At 44.3% G+C, this 21195-nt stretch overlaps 1 protein-coding gene across 4 annotated transcripts in view; it reads left to right on the forward strand.

Annotated features, from left to right (window-relative positions):
- The window catches only part of LOC118291229 (matrix metalloproteinase-16-like), a 53467-nt gene that overhangs the window by 18501 nt on the left and 13771 nt on the right, over positions 1-21195 (forward strand). For all 4 annotated transcript variants that reach the window (XM_047329867.1, XM_035619294.2, XM_035619295.2 and 1 more), the window contains 3 exons: positions 85-389; positions 15386-15547; positions 17840-18057. In XM_047329867.1, the coding sequence (XP_047185823.1) occupies positions 85-389; positions 15386-15547; positions 17840-18057 (685 nt within the window). The remainder of the gene's footprint in view (positions 1-84; positions 390-15385; positions 15548-17839; positions 18058-21195) is intronic.

The raw sequence follows: 21195 nt of genomic DNA on the forward strand, positions 1-21195 counted from the left end.
TGGCAGAGTAGGGTGAAAACGGCGATGGGGACAAACTTTTTTCTGTGTTTCCCCAGTCTAACTTCTCAATCCTTTGCCCTGCAGTATAAAGAATGTGACGCCCAAGGTGGGTGCTGAGGAGACCCACGACGCCATTCGGCGAGCCTTTGACGTTTGGCAAAACGTGACGCCGCTGCGCTTTGAGGCTGTGCCCTACAGCGAGCTGGAGAGGACCAAGAAAGACGTGGACATCACCATCATCTTCGCTTCAGGTTTCCATGGGGACAGCTCGCCGTTTGACGGCGAGGGTGGCTTCTTGGCTCACGCCTACTTCCCAGGGCCGGGAATAGGAGGCGACACGCACTTTGACTCAGATGAGCCATGGACGCTGGGAAACCCCAACCATGACGGTAAGCACTGACAATTTTTTCATGTCACTGTGGCTTCACACTGGAAGCTGTTCAGCATGTAAACAAAGATCAGCCAACTCTCATGGACTGGATCAGTGTGACAAGTTGAAATATGTACAATATTGACATTTGGTATCTAGGCCATGACTAGATGTCTGGACCTGATCAGAAACAGACCAGCCTGAACTCGACCTGAAAACAACCTGAACCTGACATAAACCCAACCTGAACTCGACCGAGCCCTTGTGTGAACCCTTGCATGAACCCAAGATGAACCTGATCTGAAAACACCCTCAACCCGACATAAACCGACCTGATCCCCAGTGTGAACCCGACCTGACCCCGACATGAAACAGCCTGAAGTCAATGTGCATAAATTAATTTGAAAAAACAAAACAAAAAACAAAACATTGTGAAACATGACTGATTTTCCCAAAATAAACTCTGCTACAGTTCCCTTGTCCGCCGAATGAAACCATGTTTGATGTGCTCTATTTCCATTTCAAATAAAAAAACAGCGTTTGATTTAAATGTGACATGAGTTCAGTGCGATGATCACCGTTTGAGAGTCAGAGTCATTCATACCCTCACTAACACTAAAAACGGTGGTAAATGTGAAAGTGGAGGATGTGTTGTGATGATACTGTGGTGCTCTGTGGTCACGTCTGATGTACAGTGGTGTAACGGTTACAGCACTGAGTTTTAGGCCACCTGCGTTTAGTCAGCGGCCAGTGAGGCGTAAGCGTGTGTGTGTAAAGTCTGAATAAAAACGTGAGGCGTCACACAGCTGGACTTGGAGTGTATCTGCTGCGTCAGACACGTGTGAGACGGACAACTCCGAAAACCACTTGATGCCGCAAATGCCTGCTGGTTATTGGTTCCGCTGGTGAGTTCGCCGCAGATTTCCACTCTGTCCTGGTTTAAGCGTGATCTGTTGAGGCTTGCTCAGGCCTTTCTGCTCTGCCCTGCACTGCCGAACCGCTGTGTAGTAATCACATCAGTCATGCCTGAGCTGAGTGATTACCCTCTGAGCTGTGCAGCTTGTCAGGCTGTGTGTAAGCCTTCCACAGGCTCTGTATGTCATTCTGTTGTGTGGTTTGCATGTTGAGCAGCTGTGTTGCTGTTTTAAGTATTGTGACGAGGTTCAGCAGAAGCAGAACGCTGCATGTGTTTGTGTGTGTGTGTGTGTGGACGTGTGTGGACTAAGCTTCCCGGTCGACCTGTGAACCACGTACAGCCTTCACTGAAGTGATGACAGGACTCCGTCAAAGAGATTGGAGAAAGAGACAGAGGGAAGGGGGGCGATGAAAAAAAAACACTGACAGAGACTGCATACAAATACAGTTAAATCATTGATTATTAAATTGATGCCTGAATCAAATCCTCGACTGGACTTCAAGGAGGAGATCTCGGAGATTGGAAAAGGTAGATGTTTTTCAGCATCCCCAATTTTCACCCCTCATTAAAGCCAGCCCTGTGGTCCACACAGTCAACTCAACAAAAGCCTTGCCATGTTTCTGAGTCATGAGTCGGAGCAAACGACAGCAATGAGGAGACACTCCAAAGAAATGACTCAAATGAGAGAGAAAGGACGAGTAACTCGCAGGAAGGAGATAACGGAAAGAGACAGAGAGAGGATAAGAGACAATGGCAGAGTGTCTCTAGACAAATATTGGAGGTTGAAGAGCTCATGAGAGAGAGAGAGAGAGGGAGAGAGGGGGGAGCTGCAGAGTGAACGACTGAGAGAGCAGCAGAGTGAGAAGAGAGGGGAGAGAGGAGGAGATGAGTGGGAGCTGCTGAGCACTGTGCATCTGAAATAGACGCGAGGAAGTTTTCTGTGGAAGACTGAATTTTAAGTAGGAGCAGAGGAGCTTTTGTAGGCTCATGTAACGACTTCTGAGAACATGTGGTTTGATCGAACCGACCAGAATCAATCCTGCAGCTTGAATTACACAATAGGCAAAGTAAACTGTTGATGCAATTGCCGTGTCATTCACCCGCACGATAAATGTATGTTAACACACACGTGTGCAATTGAACATGCACTTCACACACACACAAAATCACACTCACGCTTGTGATCTGTCATCCGCGGTTGTCATGCCTTGGAGGACGGAGAAGCAGCTGTCACTGAGGGCTGTGATTCAACCCCTTCAACACACACACACACACACGCGCGCGCACAAACACACTCCCCCCTCTGTGCAGTTTTAATACAGCTGTGGTGCGGCCCACACCGCTGTGAAAACATCCCAGAATGCACTTCTATTACACAGTCTCAAGCTGGCTTCCTGGCCAAATATGAACATGCACTGGCTGAGTCCTGACTGCTCTCTGTGGTGGGGGTTGCTCCAGTTCCTGCATGACGACAAGTTACACTGAGATTCATTGTCAAAGGCAGTAACAGGTTGAAACTGCCTGTTGTCAGTGTTTTATACTGAGACATTGAATATGTTGAATTTCACAACCTTTACGCCACGAACTACGACAGATATCAGGGACTCCGCCAGACCTGTGAGATAATAGATCTGCAAGTATTACTCATGTCACCACTGTGATTAAAAGGTCACGTGTGTGAAGCCGGACCTTCTTCCAGAACACAGAGGGACAGACAGTTGGTGATCACGCTGTGCTGGATCTTTGCTAACGTCTCTGGACATTTTGCAAGAAAAAACTGCTTCATGTGGGAGCTGTGTGCAGCGCTCTTTTCCCCGCTGTCACCAGCTCACTCGCTCGCTCTCAAACAAATGGACCCATATGTCTGTGGGACGCTGGACCGTCTAAACATCCACAATTGTCCACCAAATAATCCTCCTTTGTCCTACAACTCTCCTCTGGTCACGTGATAAGACTCTGTGATGTTACACTTTCAGTTTCTAACTGCAGCATCAGAGTATTGTTGATAGCTAATATTTTACAAAGTGGTGTTTTTTATTGGACTGGAATTTCTTAGCTTGGGATAAATAAAGTAACTATCTGTCTATCTATCTATGAATGTGGGCGCTTCCACATGATACACAACAATGAACCAAACTGTTTTTTTGTCCACGAAAAAAAAGAAACAATATCGATATGTTCCGTAACACTGTTTTACACTTGTAGAACAGTCTACCATGGCAACCCTACTTTAAGTTCTCCACCTCCTTTCTTTCTGTCTCCAAAATCCAATATTTTAACAAAAGCATGTACATCGTTTTAAACTAGATATTTTTTCAAATATCTGAGGTAGATATAGGTCACATATATATTGAGTAGGATCTGTTTTTTCTTTTAATCTTCTCATATATACACACACACACCGGAGATGAGCTCCTGTCCGGTAAGCTGCCCGTGCCTGCCATACCAAATCCCTCTATGCTGTTGTCGAGAGAGGATCAGTCGTCATGGCGACCGTTGCCAGCACCTCAACATAGATGTTGTTGTTATTGTTTTGGATGGAGACATTATCAATGAATCCTCCAGTGTGGATGGAGATAAACACTTACATACACTTGTTGAAGTACTCACACATACAGTTTCACTTTCTCACACACACACACACACACTGAGACATTTGAGGACAGAGGATTATTCCACAGTTACTTTTGCCCACGCAGCAGAGTGAGGCTCTTATTTGGATTAGCTAATGGCATTTTAAGAGACTTTGAAATATGATATTCAGCAGCTGTTCTCTGTGTTTTGATGTTTTTATTATGTACAGAAGAAAGCGGTGTGATGTCAACACACTTCAAAAAGATGTAACCGCACTCACATCAATAAAGACGCAGCTCATCGGAGGAGCTCTTTGCAAAATGTTGATGTAAACAAGTTGCATCTTTTAACTCCAGCTTTTCGCCTCTTGCTTGCTTTGAAAGAACTGAGTCTATTTAACTGTAGAAGTCATCAACAAAGCAAAGTGATCAGAGTCCCACTCCTCTGAAGATCCTCTGTGAGACCTCTTCATTTTCTCTCCCTGTAGCACGGGTATTCAAGTTCTGAATGGCAGCACTGCTGAAATCATCATGAATTTAAAAAACTCAAATATGAGAAGAAAATGAGTAGAGAAACATACAGTATGTGTCTGGGATAAACTGAATGGTTTGATGAGAATGAAAATGTTGTCAGTTATTCATGGCCAAACCTTCCATAAGAGGAAATAGAGCATTCATCCCTTCAGTAGAGTTTCAAACATTTATCCTCTGTTTCACACCCTCCCCTGTGTTAACAAACATCTTGCATGGAAAGAACTTAGAGCCCCAGCAAGTCTAGAGTGTTAAAAATCCCCTTTTTTTAATTAAGTCAGATTTCCAAGTTTCTCCTTTCAAGCGGCCTCCTCTCTCTTTTTCCTACAAGGGAAGGAAAAGTACTTGCTCAAGCAATATTTCAATGACACAGCAGATTTGAGTTATTTTTGCATTAGGATGTTTTTTTCATGTTTTATTCCATCATAATCAAACAGTTTCTTATCAGATATGGGCTTTTTTTTTTTGCTGACAAAGTGGAACACATTTCCAACTGACGAGATATTTACAACCTGACAGAGGGCAGGTAAGAAGTTGTACCTGATCTGTACAAAAAGATCCCCGTCCCTGTTTGTTTTTGTGTGTCCATCCCAGATGTCGAATTAGTCCCAGAGCTGTTGTCATCTTCAACTGAGCAGTTCTTTTTTCGGAAAAAAAAAAAAAAATACTGACCAACATTGATGGTCCTCAGATCTTAGTGTTTGTACATCTCATTTAGTCTCATTTCACTATGAGAATTCACACATTATCATGTTAAGAATTGCACAGTAATAGTGTGATGGATGGATGGATGGACGGAAACATCTGCCTGCAGAGGAAAAGTACTGGTGGACAGAGAGGAGAGAGTATTGTGGAGTAGTTTAGTTTGAATGCTGATAGGGAAGAAAAAGGATCTCAATGTGCCGCAGCCTCTTCGGAAAGGGAGCACATTAGCAATAGGTGTTTGTTTTTTTTCCTTCTAATTTCTTCACAACAAAAGAGGCGAACAGGCTTTATCACAAGGTCATCTTTGTGGGCTGACGCCCCTTTGTTTTCCTTTGTGAAAAATCAAAGTGATGCACACAGGAATAGATAAGACGCGTTCCATTTTTATTCACACACACACACACACACACACACACACACACACACACATACACACACACACACACACACACACACACACACACACACACACACACACACACACACACACACAGACACACAAACAAACGCTCTGAGGCTGACTGGATTTTTTTTTTTTTTTGAAACAGAACCACTACATACCGTGACTGTACACAAACACCCCGTCTCACCCGAGGGTGACTTATAAGGCCTGGTATGCCTTCAAGGACCTCCAGTAGTATCGGTGAAAACTGTGTATCATAACACAGTATGTAGGCCAGACCTACACGCAGGAAATGAAAGATTCCAGGACTTTATTATTTCCCTCACCCTTTCTCCCAGAATGAACCAAAGAGGTTAGAAAAACACACCGTCACCGGGAGGAAAAATACTCCAAAGAATTTATGTTTCCAGGGATTCGGGGTAGATAACGGAGGCCCGCCGGGCGGACGGGGCACTCAATAACAGAGTGATGATTGTCTGAGGGAGGGGATGTCAGGACGGGCTCGACAACTGATTGATTGATTGTGGTGTAAGAGAAAGCTCGGCTCCCGGGCATCGATCAGCTGAGCGGTTTATCATCGACATCCAATCCTGTAACTTGATTGTTCGTTTAAATCCGCCATCATTTGGGGCGTTTCTACCAGTGCACAATTAAAGGACATCCATCTCCAGCGTCTTAGCAGTTGACAGTGGACAGAGAGGAGACGATCCAAAGATGTTAGAGCGGGAGAGAGGGAGGGAGGCTGTAGAGCATATGGCGTCCTGGCAGGTTTATTTTTAGGTTCCTACTCCAACTGGGTGATGAGGAGGAAGCGGTTGTTGTCCCTCTCACACTCGCCTCTCCTCTCAGCTCAGTAGTTTCAGGTGACAATTTGTTTCCAAAGCTCCGTTCAAGATGAAACATAAAGCACCTCCGGAGAGAATAAGGATAAAAACAGCACTGATTCAGATATGTGGGTCATATGTGGCTGTCCATGTTGTGGCGGTGACATATTCAACAGCCGGCAGCAGCCCAGAGTCATTTTCTTCTTATTGCCCTTGGACAAAGTTTAGGAAGTTGGGTTTGTCTGGAGAGTGGGGTCCTCCTGTCAGAATATAGTCGTTCTGTCTGTACAATGTTGGCTTCCCTGCCGTCGTCCCATTTGAGCGGGTGACGTTTTTCTTCAGCTGTAATTTGCTCTTCTTTTCTGAGCGACAGTCTCCTCGGTGTCGTGTCGCTGGCTCAGGTTTGAGCTGTCGATGGGGGAAACACCAGGGGGTTGGTGATGTTACGGAGTGAAGTCACTGCTTTTCATGTGGCTCCGCTGAAGAGTGAGCTCCTGCCTTTTTAGCTTTACTTTGGAGCTTAACAGTACTTCTGTGGGGTTTTACACTCAATCTCCTTGCAGCCGCACACACGACTGCAGCTGACTCCCGAGCCCTTTGCCAGGTGGCGTTGCAGTGTGATCCAGTAAATGTGAATCTAATCTCTGTCTTTTCTGGTGCTCTGCGGTGCATTTTCCACTGGCTTGTTTTTACAAGACGAGACTCTGGTGTTCTTGAGAAACCATTTGTTGTTTCTGAATGGTGAAAAGTGGTTTGAAAGTAAAACATATTAATTAAGGTGAATATAGTTTGGAGTTTTTCCACCGGAGTTTTCGGTAAAACTCCAATGAAAGTGTCAGTAAAACTGTGCTGGCTGCTTCTCTGTTCTTTGTCCAGGCTTCGTTCAAGCTCTTCTTCAGTGAAGGAGGATTGACCTTCATTATCAGTTGTTGTTTGTATAATGCGACAAAGCCATTGACCTGAACATCGACTCGGATAAAGACTGAAATCTAATCATGAGGTTTTGCCTCCAACCTGCTACTCAGTTATATCTTAATCCAGAAAGTTACCTATTCTCTTGTTGTTTTAAGAAGTTCAGCTCTGGTTCTAGGCTCCGTCTCTTCCCTCCTGTCTCTGTCTTCTTTTATCTTTGTCCTCCGCTCTCCGTCCTTCCGTGTCCTCTGCGCTGCCTCTGCCTCTCTCTATCTCCCAGAGAAAATAAATGGGTACGATCAGATGATCTTTATCTGTCGCTGGAAGCATGAGGACGTGTCCAGCATGGCTCCATTTGAGCAGCGGTAGGATCGGTATTGATGGTTGAGTTACTGTAAGTAGAAGAATTTGCTGGAGGACATAGGCGGTAAAACGGCACAGAAAACCTGCATGCACGCACACACACACACACACACACACACACACACACACACACACACACACACACACACACAACCTTGTAGACATCTTATCTCAGGGATGCAGGATGACAGTTGACAATACGTAATGCAGTGCTGATATGATACAGTGCAACATAATAGATCAGAGTATGATATTACATGATCAAGTAAAGGAACAGGAGCAATATGCTTGATGCTATGATATATAGCATAAAACATGAATATATATATATCATACTGTACAATATATACAGCTACAGCGCTTTTAACATCTTATTTGTTTTATGTGAACATATCTTTGGTGGCGAGTTTGATTTCCAACTCTGAAATCGCTGTGGAGAAAAATGAAGCATTTCACACTTCCACAAAGGAATGAAATGAAGAGAAACAAAGCCGAGTTACCATCGCGTTGTTTCCAGCCCACCAGGCCGACACTAGAAATAGACGGCTGCCTACTGACAGCAGCATCAACCTCCACGTGGGCGGCAGTGCTCTCTTCCGCCCCCACACATGAACACACACACATGCACCTTGGGAGGCCTGGCCTCCCACCAGTCAGTCAGATGCTCTCATAACCCTGTACCCATAATCCTTAGGAACCAAAAAGTGTAAACTAGTGTAACATTGGCCTGCTTTGTATTTCAAGGTGAAAGCAGCCATGTTGGCATCGGGGTTGGACATTTCACCTTAGTGACGCCTCCTCCCCCTTTTGTTACAGTTTGGATCATTAAAAGATAATTGTTTTTCTCCAAACCCAGACCAACTTACAATAAGACCTCAGGCTATAGAAAATCTGAAACGAGCATCACTGTCTGCGAATCCTGGAAGAACGTCTCACCTCATAAAGCTTCTGTTGATCCAGTCACAAAAGCGAGATGGGTTCTGGCAGCTGTTTAGAAACAGAAGGAAAAAGTGAGACAGTTTGAGTGTGAATTTGATAGGGTGGAAAATTGTGTCAGTTTGATAAACTAGTGTCAGTTTCGTTTTTTTCTGGTCCTTTGCATTTTAAATTGAAACTCATAGTCGCAACGTAGAACACGTGGGACTCACAAGGACACAGTGAAAGCAACAAACAGCCCCAAACACACACATGTCCCAGATGTCTCCAGATGTCTCCTCACACACAGCTGGACTGTCGGATTCCAGCGTCCTTCATTATTCGTATTTCATCAGCTTCCGTGTTGATGTGAGCATGGACAGGTGTCAGCTGTGGATATTTTCTTTTTTCAAACAGAGGATATAAAAAAACCAACCAGAGAGCGAGAAGTAACAAACCAAACGTCTGTAAAAGTTTGGATTTATTCGGAGGGTCATAAAGATGATGCTTTGCCCAGACAGCGGAGCATCGGCGAACGAGTTTATGAGATCGGTACAACATTCTTCTTACCACAGAAAAGCAGCTTTCCATTCTGTCTGGTTTACTGGTCTGAGATGAGTTTAGAAACGGACACAGCTGTAAGGAGTGTGTGCGTGTTTGTGGGTGTGTGTGTGTGTGTGTGTATGAACTGGTGAACGTAAATGCGCACGCAACAACGCTTGTAAATACAATATTAATGATTAATGATCGCAATAAAACTGTACACACACCCCGTCTCGCTCACAGGTGCTGCACACAGATAAACATGACAAGAATAAAGGATGTCGGGATCTCTGGCAACGTCTGCAGCAGTCTCAGTAAATAAATAAATAACCACTCCAGTGTTCATATGTTGCTCCCATCAGCTGTGGCTCTGCGCTCTGACAGGCTGCGAGAGTTAAGTGTAATAGATTCATCAGGACAAGTGTTGCTGAACCGGTGTCAACAGTCTGGAGCGACGGCAGGGAGAGGAGGGGTGGAGGTGTGGGAGAGAGGGAGCAGAGCGAGTGGAACAACAGACTCTTGGAAGATGACGAGCCTCAGTGGGAAAGTGAGTTGGGGGCTTAGCCACACTGTCTTTGGCTAAGGAATAGTTTCCACTGGGACTGCTCTAAATGACGGCGATGAGACGAACGAGGCAAACGGAATGGGTGTCGACCCATTACACTTTCTTGTAGCCTCCTCACGTGTGACGGGCTGTAAACAAAAAACCTGTAAACTTTACAACCCTAAACTGCCCGAACCCACAAAACTCAATGCGACGGAAGTAATGGCCTGGTAAAACCGGGGGCAGCGGGCAGCGCCACTCGTGCATTGATTCTGAAGCACCCGGGCTCGTCTCAGGCAGAGTGTTCGTGTAGTTGTTCTGCACTCCTAAGTTTCTGGTCAACAAACTTTGCCGGCAGTTGGCTGATAGCAATTATCAGTTAGCAGAAAGTGGAACTGTTACCGGTCCAAGTTAGACGCGAGGATTTCTCCTCTGGTTCACAAAAATATAAAGGAAAAAGTGTTTGCTTGAGCTCGTAATCGGGATGGTACCACCTCGTCTTCATGAAATGCCAGGAAAACCCCTGCACATCTTACCACTGTTTCTAATGGTTGCATATATGTTGTGCGCCAGTGAAATGTGGTACATTTTCACTTGCAGCTCGGTGGTGAGCGACCCTGGTGTCGCCACCTTGGTGTTTGTACTCTGGTGCAACTGTCAATTGATTCGGTGAAATGTACCAACGTTTGTGTGGCTGTGTGTTTGGAAGCAGACTGAAGTTTGAAAGTGAAACGAGCAGAATGTCGCCGTTGTGCTTTGGCTGCTGTCTTCACAGTGGTCGCTGTGTCGAGCCTGACACACAGCTCTGGTGTGACAGCCAGCAGAGCTGTGTGTGTGTTTGTGTGTTTTTCACTGCCTCTCTGGACCTCACTTACTAAATCGTCAGCTTCCTTCAGGACCAAGGTTGGTCTGATTTCTGACGACGTACGGGCTCAGGGGGATCAACATGCAGTGTCAGTATTGTGAACGTCGTCTCCTCAGCTTCCTGTGCTTCACCGCTGAGCCCTCCGCCAGTATGGGCGACAGTGACATACCTTACAGTCCTGGCACTGGCTCACCTTGCACTGTAGCTCATTGGAAACCAATGCCACTTTTAATTATACTACTGCAGCTGTTCAGTTACTTTTCACGTTTGAGTTGTTTCAGATCAGGACTGATCAGATGAACCCCCTTTAGTTTCTGTTTAATGTCTGGACTGCAGAGTGGAGCCTCATGAGCCATTACATTTTACATCAGTGGTTCCCAGCCAGTGGAAACAAATTCCACTCAGCTCAGCTGATTTAGAAAGAAAAAGTAGAAGGTAGATCAACACATTGAATCGGCTGTGACACTTGAACACAAGCTAAGAAATGTAAATAGTTCTGTAAAGTAATAGTTAAATGGCCATAATAGTAGAAAGTAAACCATTAAGAGTCATTTACAGTTTGAAACTCATTCCAAGCTTGGTGATACAAATAACCCTTAAATAACTATCTGCCAACTGGAGTATTTCATTCATTCTTTTATTTTTATATTGATTATGACCTTTCGTATTTTTTTAAACAATTTTATTTTTTACTTGAACATCTCTTTTGGTGTGTTAATGTTGTTAATGTCCATGTCTGTAGCTAGTTTTTTATTTTTAATTGCCCTAAATCAAATTGCTATCTGGATTAATTAAGATATATTTTATTGTCCAAAACGCTACAAACCACTGAAAGTCCCTCTGCATTAAAACAATGATTCTATCATTATCCATCATATCTATGTTATATATTTAATAGTTGCTACATATAGTTATCTAAATAATTGTCCACTTTTTGTATTAGTAATATGTTATTTTAATTCATGTTCTTCAACGGGGCCTCACGGAACAACGGCCCTGCACGTTCCCGGCTCTCTACCAAACCACCTGGAACGTTGCTGATATTACCATGAACACCTTTTTGTGAAAGTGCAGCAACGGCCGCTGTGCGAGCAGAACAGTGGGAAACATTTTGAGCTCCACTGGGGACAAAGACAGCACTTATGCCTGCTTGCGGCAGCGACGTCAGAGCAGTAACCGTTGGAGCTGTGGTTTCTGAAGAAAGGCTGAAGGAGTCAGACGTAGTTCCTCACTGCTGGGCGTCCTCGTCAGGACACAAGTCCAGCAAGCATTTCGACATTGAAACGGGGTGAGATATAATGACCCAAATGGAAATATAGCTGACGTAACTTTGAGGTTGCACATAAAAGTACTGTATAACTCTGTTATACTTGGTGACGTTTTTTGAAAGTGGTTGTTTAGTGGTTTTCGGTGCAACCTGCATGTCACGTGCGTCATAGACCTGCCTGGTCGCCAATGAAAAAGGAGTGAGGTTTGTTATAGCTTTGTTCGTGGGCTTCTGGTAGTTGGAGATGTTGACTATGCTACAGGGGCTACAGTTTTTCATGTCAAAAGCCTCTGACTGGAACACAAAAGACTGGCCCTTTGTGAGTGCTGCTGATGAGTCATAATGGACGTCTGAAAGCAGAGGGGGAGGCTCAGAAGGACGGCGAAGCCAACAGGTTGACGGCCTGCTGGTCACCCGGGCCCGTAGCTGACGTCTTGTATTGAGTGAACCACAGGCGCTTAGTTAACCACTAAGAAAGCAGAGAGGTTTACAGGCCCCTGGAGGTCTGCGCTGACAACCCAAGCTATTACTGCAATCGAACAGTCGCGTCCAGGGCCCCATTTCTGATTTGTGGGCCTGTTTGGGTCTTGGGTATTCCCACGTCACGTGTGCCCCCATGCTGGCAGATGTACTGCGGCCGCAGTGGCATGTGCAGGGAGACGGTAAATTATGGAGAAAAGAGCAGGTAGAGTTTTTCTGGTTTCTAATCAACAACCGCTGTTTACTTTACTGCAACCCCCTGTGGGGAAAAGACAGAGAGAGGTACGTCTGGTCATGAATCTCCAGTGGCTCTCCTCCTCCACCTCTTCCTCTCCATCTTTTCATATCTCTTCTTTCTTTCTTTCTTTCCCCCATTACGGCTACAATATCTCATTAGCAGCAACCTTGACCACTGTGATCACTGTCCCGCTTAACATGGGAAAAAAACATTGCAAACAGTGCTGGAACTGTGCACCTTGTTACTTCAGAATGTAGGCTTTGTTCTTTAAATAGATGCTTGAGATGAGTTATCTTCACACTGAACTATTGCTCAAACCAGCAGAATTTCAATGTGGTTAAAAGTCACTGTCCCCCCATCCTCCAATTCTGATCCATTTACCCGCTGTATTTTTGTGTTTGGCAGGGAGCTGGTGTTACAAATGCCAAGGTCAAAGGTTTCAGTTGTTTAATTCATCATCTCCATCTTTTGTACTGTCGAGTACACTGCAGCATCTAACAAGATAACAAGTAGACCGAGCCTTACCGTTTTCCTCGCCTTCTTTTCTCCCCTTCTCTTCATCATCCTGTATTTTTTCCTTGTGCAGTTATCGGTCTAAACGCCCTTTCTTTTCCTTTTCTTTTTATCTCTGTCTTTACCTACTGTTTAGAATCTTTGTCTCCCGCACCTCCTTCCATTGCTCGTCTTCATCCCACCTCTGTCCTCCTCTTGAACACGATCCCCTCACATTACCTCTTTGTCTCTCACCCTTCGCTGTCCACCTCGTGTCCTCCCCGTCTCCTTCCACTCGACTCTGTTTCCTGCGTAGTCTCTGTTCACCTCCCAGCTGGTAATATGCCAGGCGGTACACACGGCACCAGCTTTGTTTGTGGCCCCCGGGGGCCGACAGGACGTCCCTGTCTATCACTGCGTGACTCACATAAGCAACTGAAAGAAAGCGACAACGCCGACCTCAATTGGCCCCAGAAGGATGACTCTAGATTGGAGGGATTGAAAAAGACAGAGACAGTCCTTGATTCGACGTCATGCATGTCCTGGACGGGTTCTGCTCTGATCTACTCGTGCTGCATTTTACTGGAAATAAAGACCATTGATAGGTCAATTTCATAAATAAATCCAGTGCTAGTCCTTGTTATTTCTTTTTTTTTTAATCAGTAACATTCGCTAGTGTACATTTCACCATATGATGGAACACATTGGCTTGAGAAAACTTTTATCTTTATAGTTAAAGGTCAGGCAGAGCAGGAGGTAGGAGGATTTCATAAGTCTTAAACATTTTTTTATTAAATGTGTTTTTGCATATTTTACATAGTGCACATTTACATTTGACGCATTACACGCCTTTTAAAAATTCAATTTGCTGTTCCTTCCAGTCATTACAGACCATGTGTGTGCAATTAGTGCACAATTCATTTGCAAATGACGTGTTGAAAACTTTATCGAGCTATAAACTTGTCTTTAACATATTTGTTCAGTATCAGCAATGTTGCATTAAAACGGCCCTGAGTTTCTGTATTTCTGTTGTACGACCTGTCGATTTTCACTGAGGAGACGACGTTCACAATACTGGAAGAATCTGGCTGAAACATTAAGCTTCTCCCACAAAACTCTGGTTGTTAAAGCTGGGTGTGTGTCCTGTCTGTCTACACTTGTGACTTAACGTTGACCTTGTTAAGACTCATTGACATTTATATAGTCAAATACCTTTCACCAGGTCCTATTAAGCCATCGCTCAGTCGTAAATCCTGTAGTCGTGTACTGTACCCGATAAGAGGGGACCTGATCCACCGACTCTATATGCTGATGTGTTATTCATGTGACAGATTTGCGGCCGATAAGTGCGTCCCTTTAGTAGGAATCACGATGAATAAGTGATGCTCTTTTTTCCATTCCTGTCGCGTCTCTCGCTGTGATGAGAACAGCAGGGGACGGTAAAACTGAAGAGAGATGACAGCGGGGAGAGCATTGGAGGGACAACCTCCTCCAGTTTTTGTCCTATTTTAGCCTTTGACCACCGCAATTCAAAACTTCTGCTGAAGCCCATCTTATGCCTGCGTTTAGTGTCTTTAAATGTGTAATGCCAAAAAAACCATGGACCCCAGTTTGTCAAAAGTTTTTTATTCGTGACAGGGTGGAAAAAGTTCTCCTGCCAAGCGGCGACATTTTTCAGACGTCTCACTGGAATCAGCTTCACAGCTTCCCACAGACAGCCAGTGTGCCATTATAAATAACACGAGACATAGCGGTCTAACCCTAATTGTATACCCCTGTTTTTTTCCGCAATGGTGATGAGCTTCTCCATGGGTTGGAGTCGACATCTTGGCGAAACATGAGAGAGGAGTTTGAGGAGGAGGTGTTTCTGTTGTTGTCTTGGTTGCTGGTGACTTAAGCAAGAGGACTCTGAATGGGCGTCTTTAAATCCCAGATATCTCAGCCCAGTGCAGCCGGTTGGGGTTTGGCTGATGGGTCTGCATAGAGTTTCTGGGTCAAAAGGTCATCCCGGGGCCGTCGTCGTCTCACCACAACTCGAGACTAATTGCAGAGAGCAGGGTTTTCTCTGCTCTGTCATGGAGTTAGTGGGTTATTAATGTTGTACAACCTCCCTGTGTAAATGGTGGATTATCTACGCTCACACACACACATTCATATATGTTTGAATTGTCGAACCATGAACTAAACTGAAACTTTTGCCACAAAGGATTATTTCCATCACCCAGAACAAAACTTAACAAACTTGGCTTCATTTCGAAGGAACCACTGTGGCACTGCCAACTTGAACAGGTGCAACCTCACAAGCTGCGGGGGTGACAGAAAATAACCTGGGGCTGACGAAAAAATTTTATTCATCTTCGCACGCTGCAAACGCACACACATGCTGCTGAGCGCCGCACTGACAGACCTGCTCTTTCTTTTTCTCTCTCTACGTCTGTTTCTAGGTAACGATTTGTTCCTGGTTGCTGTCCACGAGCTCGGTCACGCTCTGGGCCTGGAGCACTCCAACGATCCCACGGCCATCATGGCTCCTTTCTACCAGTACATGGACACTGACAACTTTAAACTGCCCATGGACGACCTGCTGGGCATCCAGAAGATTTACGGTAAGGTGCTGCTGGCTTCATTCAAATGCACAGGGTAGCTGTCACGACCCAGCTCGTACAGGGCAATGGGAAGCAACATAAAACCACATGTTTTTTGGGGGTAAAATGAACACATTTTTAGTACAAACAAAAGAGGTGAGGTAAGAGAGGACACAAAACATATTTGTCAAGACTTGGTCCATGACAGTAGTGTGAACATCTGTCTGGTCAATGTCTTCTCGATAGTAATCTGTATTTCTAACACAGTGGAAGGACCAACAGCCACTCGTCCTTCCATTTTTTTTTGCATGATGCTGTTTTTACGTGTGAATAAATTGACATTTCGTATTTGTATTTCCGTCCATTTCTAAATAGACAGGACATCCTAACTGGGTTTCCCTGAATCAGACCATTTTGTATAGTAACCAGACCATTTTCCTTTTCCACTCTCTCAGACCAGAGTTTTCGTTGATGAGGGTGGTTAAATGAACAGCCACGCAAATGCTTGGGGTGGTGTGAAGGGATCCATCAGTTTTCCATTTATTGTTTGAACGCGCACGCTGTTGTCCCAACCTCAGTTTGACATGTAAGTCAGGGAACGGTGACAGAGTTGTCTCTCACAGCTGTCGAACTATAAACCAGTCACACTCTGCTGAAATGACTCTGGTCTACGTTAGAACACGGACACAAGGACCTGCCATCTGCTCACATGGTCGGGTCTTGTCCCTCTGGGAGTGAGAGACCTGGGACGAGCCACGGCAGCTCCTCGCTCAGACAGGGAAGTCTTTTATTAATCTAAAGGACCTCCTCATTTTTAAAATACATGCAAAACGAGGGGAGAGTTGAAACATTGGTCAGCATTCCTTTTTGTTTTGGCTGAGTGCTGATCACATGACTGCAGGAACACAAGGACAGTGTGGATGTGCAAGGAGACTTTTCTGCTCTTCAATCACACGGGCAGTTTTCAGTAAAGTGAGTTCTGCACTTCATCGGTTAGTTGTAGGAGGTAGCACTTTATTTTGAAAATTAAAGTGATATTTACACCAAGAGATCATATCCGATGTCCTGCCGGCATGTTTCCCTAAGAAACACTCACTTGATTTACTGTCAAACCCCCTGCTTAAGCTAAATGTCAGTAAACAGCGCTTTTACAGGCTTGTTGCTCTGGCAACAGCTTAGACAAACAATATAGAGTCAAATCATTAACATGATGCTCAGTCAGTCAGTTGGTCAACCAATTTGTTGGTTTATCTCTCAATCAATCAATCAGTCAATCAATCTATCAAACTTTTTTTGTTTAGCACCTGTCATACAGGTTAGTGCAGCTCAGTACTTCACAATTTGACTCATGAGCCGATAAACGGACAAAATAAATAAAACTGCTGACAATGAAATAATGTTAAACAGGGTTTTAAAAGACAATGAAACAACAAGATATGATTTTAAACTTTTTAAAAAATATATAAAATTAATAGAAGAAAAGTTCACATAAAGGAAATAAAAACATAATAATAATAATTATGATAATAATAAAAGACCAGTCAAACCGGTTCATGTTTTCATTGTTCACTATAGATCGACTCCGTCAGCGAAATGACTGGCGGCTCATTCCGTCCTTTAATCCTCTTCATTCATTGACTGTTGAATCATTTATCACATCCGTTTACAGCAGACTTGTGTTTACTGTACGTACGCCGACGTAACTCGTTGACACCTTTCATGACTGGTGGGATTGAGGGGGGGGGGGTCTTATCACATATGCATCTTTCATACCGTAGTCAAGTTTCCCTGCATCTGTTGGCCCCCGTCAACCACATGGCAGCTCACATCCTCGTCTTCACACTTTCTCTTTCTGTATTCATGCGTCGTCATTGTGTTCAATAATTCATTCACGCAACACACTCGCTCGCCCTGCCTCCCGCTCGACTCCTCGCATGTAACTCATGAATGGTAAATGTTGCAGAGGCATGTCTACACTTTATTTCTTTTATCTTTTTACAGTATGTACATTTAAAAAAAACATTTTCATTTGTCTTCAGATATTGTTTTTTCTGCTGAGTTGCTTTTTTTTTTTTTCATTGGCCTCTTCTTCTCCTTTATCTCGTCACTTGGTAATAGTAGTGACTGAGCAGCCAAGCAGGGTCTGTAAACAGCTGCTGTATCTTTCAAACACATTTATATGCATTTATAATGACTCCCCCCCCCCCCCCCCCCCCAGAGTCAGAAATTTGGTTCTGGTGGCAGATATTAAGTATGTATCACAATGACTGATGAGTTTGATTGTTTGTTTTTTGTTTTTCTTACTTCCTCTAGGACCTCCCGATAAGCTTCCCCAGCCCACTAAGCCTTTGCCGACGGCACCCCCTCCTCGGTCCCATCTTCCTTCAGACCCCCGTAAGCCAGACAGGCAGACGCGACCTCCGAGGCTGCCCACAGGGGACAGACCGACCCACCCCAACGCTAAACCCAACATCTGTGATGGAGGCTTCAACACCCTGGCCATCCTGAGGAGGGAGATGTTCGTCTTCAAGGTGAGAGGCTGTTTTCTGTTTCTGTTTCAACTTTGTTTTCTGGAGTTTTTAAACCCGGAGCTGTTTTACCAACAGCCAGGATCTCTAAGCAGTACTACTTATGCTTGTTGGATGGGTGGTTTCATAACATATTTCCAAACCAACAATTTGTACCTGGAGAGATATCTGGCTTTAGAGTATAACTAATCGACTTCATTCATGCAACACAAGAACATGGCATCCCTCGATTCAGACCATTGCAAATTGCCTGTAGGTCTGAAAACACTCAGTGAAAAAAAATAGAGAGCTGCTGCTGACAGTAGTTGAATTGGGTATAAGTTTCTTCAGAGCTTGGAGGATTACCTAAATATACAGAGGGTGGGAGCTTTTTTGCTAATCTGCTTCATGTTGATTGCAGTATGTGCATAGTGTGGAAAAAGCTCACTCGGATATAACGTAAGTTATTGCACCTTAGTAGAAAAGTTGGCTGCATTGTTGGGGGACTAGAGAAAACTGACACTGTGGTTATAGCTTGTAGAAATATTATCTTAAATATTAATTATCCCAAAAACTAGCGGCTTATTATTATTATTTTATTGCATAATTAAATAAGCTATTATGTCTAAAAGGAGCCTTTTCCAGGTTACTTGAGGCCAATTTAAAAAGAATTTGGACATGCAGGATATTTTACAAAGGAGGAGCACAGTGCGGCACAGTTTTCCTTTCTCACAACACACTCAGCCTGGTTTTCATTCCAGCACAAGACAAAACGCACACATGTCCCTTAATGCATCTTTATCCTTGGTCTAAGTTTGCGAGCACAAGACCTTGGCCACATGCTGTAAAGGAACAGAGAAAAACCTGGGGGCAGCACAAAGCGATGCTGTGTTCTCCACTGAGAGGAGAGAGAGAGTGCTGTTCTGATGCTTCATGTGAGTGTGGCTGTATTTTTCTGGGGGATATAAATAGATGGTTTTCACTGGTTGAATAAGAGGCCTGTGGAGCCGAGGGAAAAACCCTCTCTGTCCTCTCTGCCCCCATCACCACCAATTTGCTTAGGACCAGTGCTGCTACCTGTGGAGGTATATAAAGTTCCCACCGTCTCACTTTTGTTGTGGAATTGATATGTGCCTCTTCCAATGCTGTAAATACATGTGGTGTCTCTTGTAGCTCCTGGTCCCTTTTGTTAGGCCCATGGCCAAGTCTGCTCTGATGGACTGATGAAGACCCTCAGATGTAGTGATGGGTTGGAAAGGACGTTCAGCAATCTGCCAACCTTTTTTATAGGAAGTGAAGGAGACGAGGACAGTGCGACTATTGTAGCAGTGGCTTGAGAAGATTCAATTTGCATGTATCGGTGCACTGATGAACTGCCTTGTCCCTACTTTTTAAAGAATGATGTGAGCCAGTCGCTCTACTTTTATGTGTCATAACTGATCACACATCAGTTTGATGTACTAAGCTACTAAAACTAATAAAAAAAAATCGAATAAAATCATCTCTTCAACAGCCGATGCACATAAACTGTTTATGTTGAAGGAAGATTTCTGTTTATTAATTACTGATGTTCAGAGCCATGAAAAGTGCCTCAGGCAGGCCTCTCTGTGTTTCGGTACCAAACCACAGCAGGAAAATGAGCTGTTTTGCTGTTGTTCCTCATCCAATGTGACAGATGCTCACAGAGAAAGCAGCATATAAAATGTAGGACTCTGCGTCCTTGAAGGAAGACGTACAGTATCTGAAACCTCCAGACCAACAAATAATCATAGATATGATCACCAACCATAGAAACTAAAATGCAGAGATTCTGATTGGATGCTAGATAAGTAGGAGTGCCTGTAAAATCTTGCAGCTCCATCGGTTTGAAGGCTTTGATGAATGTTTGTCTCCGCTGGCCTCACGAAGACGCTGCGGCTCTGCACTCCGCCAAAGGTGTAGGTTGGTGGAGGCGAGGGAACACATCGGAGCGCAGTTGTAAATCCACCGTGTTCCCGTCATTAGGACCACCGGTAACATGAGGACTCCGATGATTTGCTCACCCTTTAGCATAATCCACGTGTCAGCTAGTGAATCAAGTGTGGTTAGTGAAGTGAAATCAATAAGGGATCGCAGGTTTGCCATGGATTCACTCAGTAAGCGTGTTCCACAGGAGGAGCAGGTGGTCCTAATATTTCTTGACTCGCAGCGCTAGTTGGGCCAGTTTTCTCCAGCAACACTGAGGTCTCGCATTGATCCGTTCTTCTCTGGTGGTTGGCGAAGCTGGCCAACTGTAAACCAGCTGATCTGGAATCATAATTAGTGTTGCAGAGCATGATTTATTCCCTTTGGAGCTCGCCAAGGTCTACGTACGACTGGGAGGACTGGTTAAATGATGGATTTACAGCTTCTCGTATTTTTGTCTCTCGTTACTTTCGTTTATGAGGCAGAATATTCATCTTTGCTCTTGATCTTTGGATTGATTGTCTGTTTGGTTTCTATTTAGTGAAGGTGCTTTTGTCCTGCTTGATTTTTTTGGAAGAGTCTAGTCTAGTCGATACCAAGTAATTATAGCAGAAATCTCAGCAGTCTGAGGCTACAACCACATGCTATTACGCATCACTGCTGCTACAGTTACGCCTGCTGTCCACAATTTAGAAAAATCTGTGGCTGCATTATAGTATGGACGGGCAAAAACGTACGGAAATGATGACGCATTCGCTTCCTGAAGGGTTCTTATCAGTCACGACTCGACCACCACAGTGAAGGCAACACGTCGTAAAACACTTACCTTTAGTAATAGTTCCACCTGCTCATAGATTTATTTAAATCGAAATAAATCTCAATCTGCTGGGGAACATCCTGGATGTCTGTATAAATTTCAACCGTTTTTTCCTTTCCAAGACTTTCAGAGCTTTTTATAAGCTGAAGATGGTAACATCAATGATGTGCACAGCTCCTGCATCTTCATGCAGAGACAGAAGTGATTGTTTTCAAGATGTTCCACTTCTGAGATCAGTCATGATTGACTTTATTACATATTACAGCAGGAGATAAAGGTTTCAGTCAACACTTAAACCCAAGGGAAAGCTACTCTGTGCAGCTGCTCTAGCAAATCAGTCCAGTTCCCCTTTAACTTCAGTGCTGATCCCGGCCAAGAAGGTAAAAGGATAATGCTTTTCC

Source organism: Scophthalmus maximus, chromosome 21 (assembly GCF_022379125.1).
Source record: "Scophthalmus maximus strain ysfricsl-2021 chromosome 21, ASM2237912v1, whole genome shotgun sequence".
Classification (NCBI taxonomy): Eukaryota; Metazoa; Chordata; class Actinopteri; order Pleuronectiformes; family Scophthalmidae; genus Scophthalmus; species Scophthalmus maximus.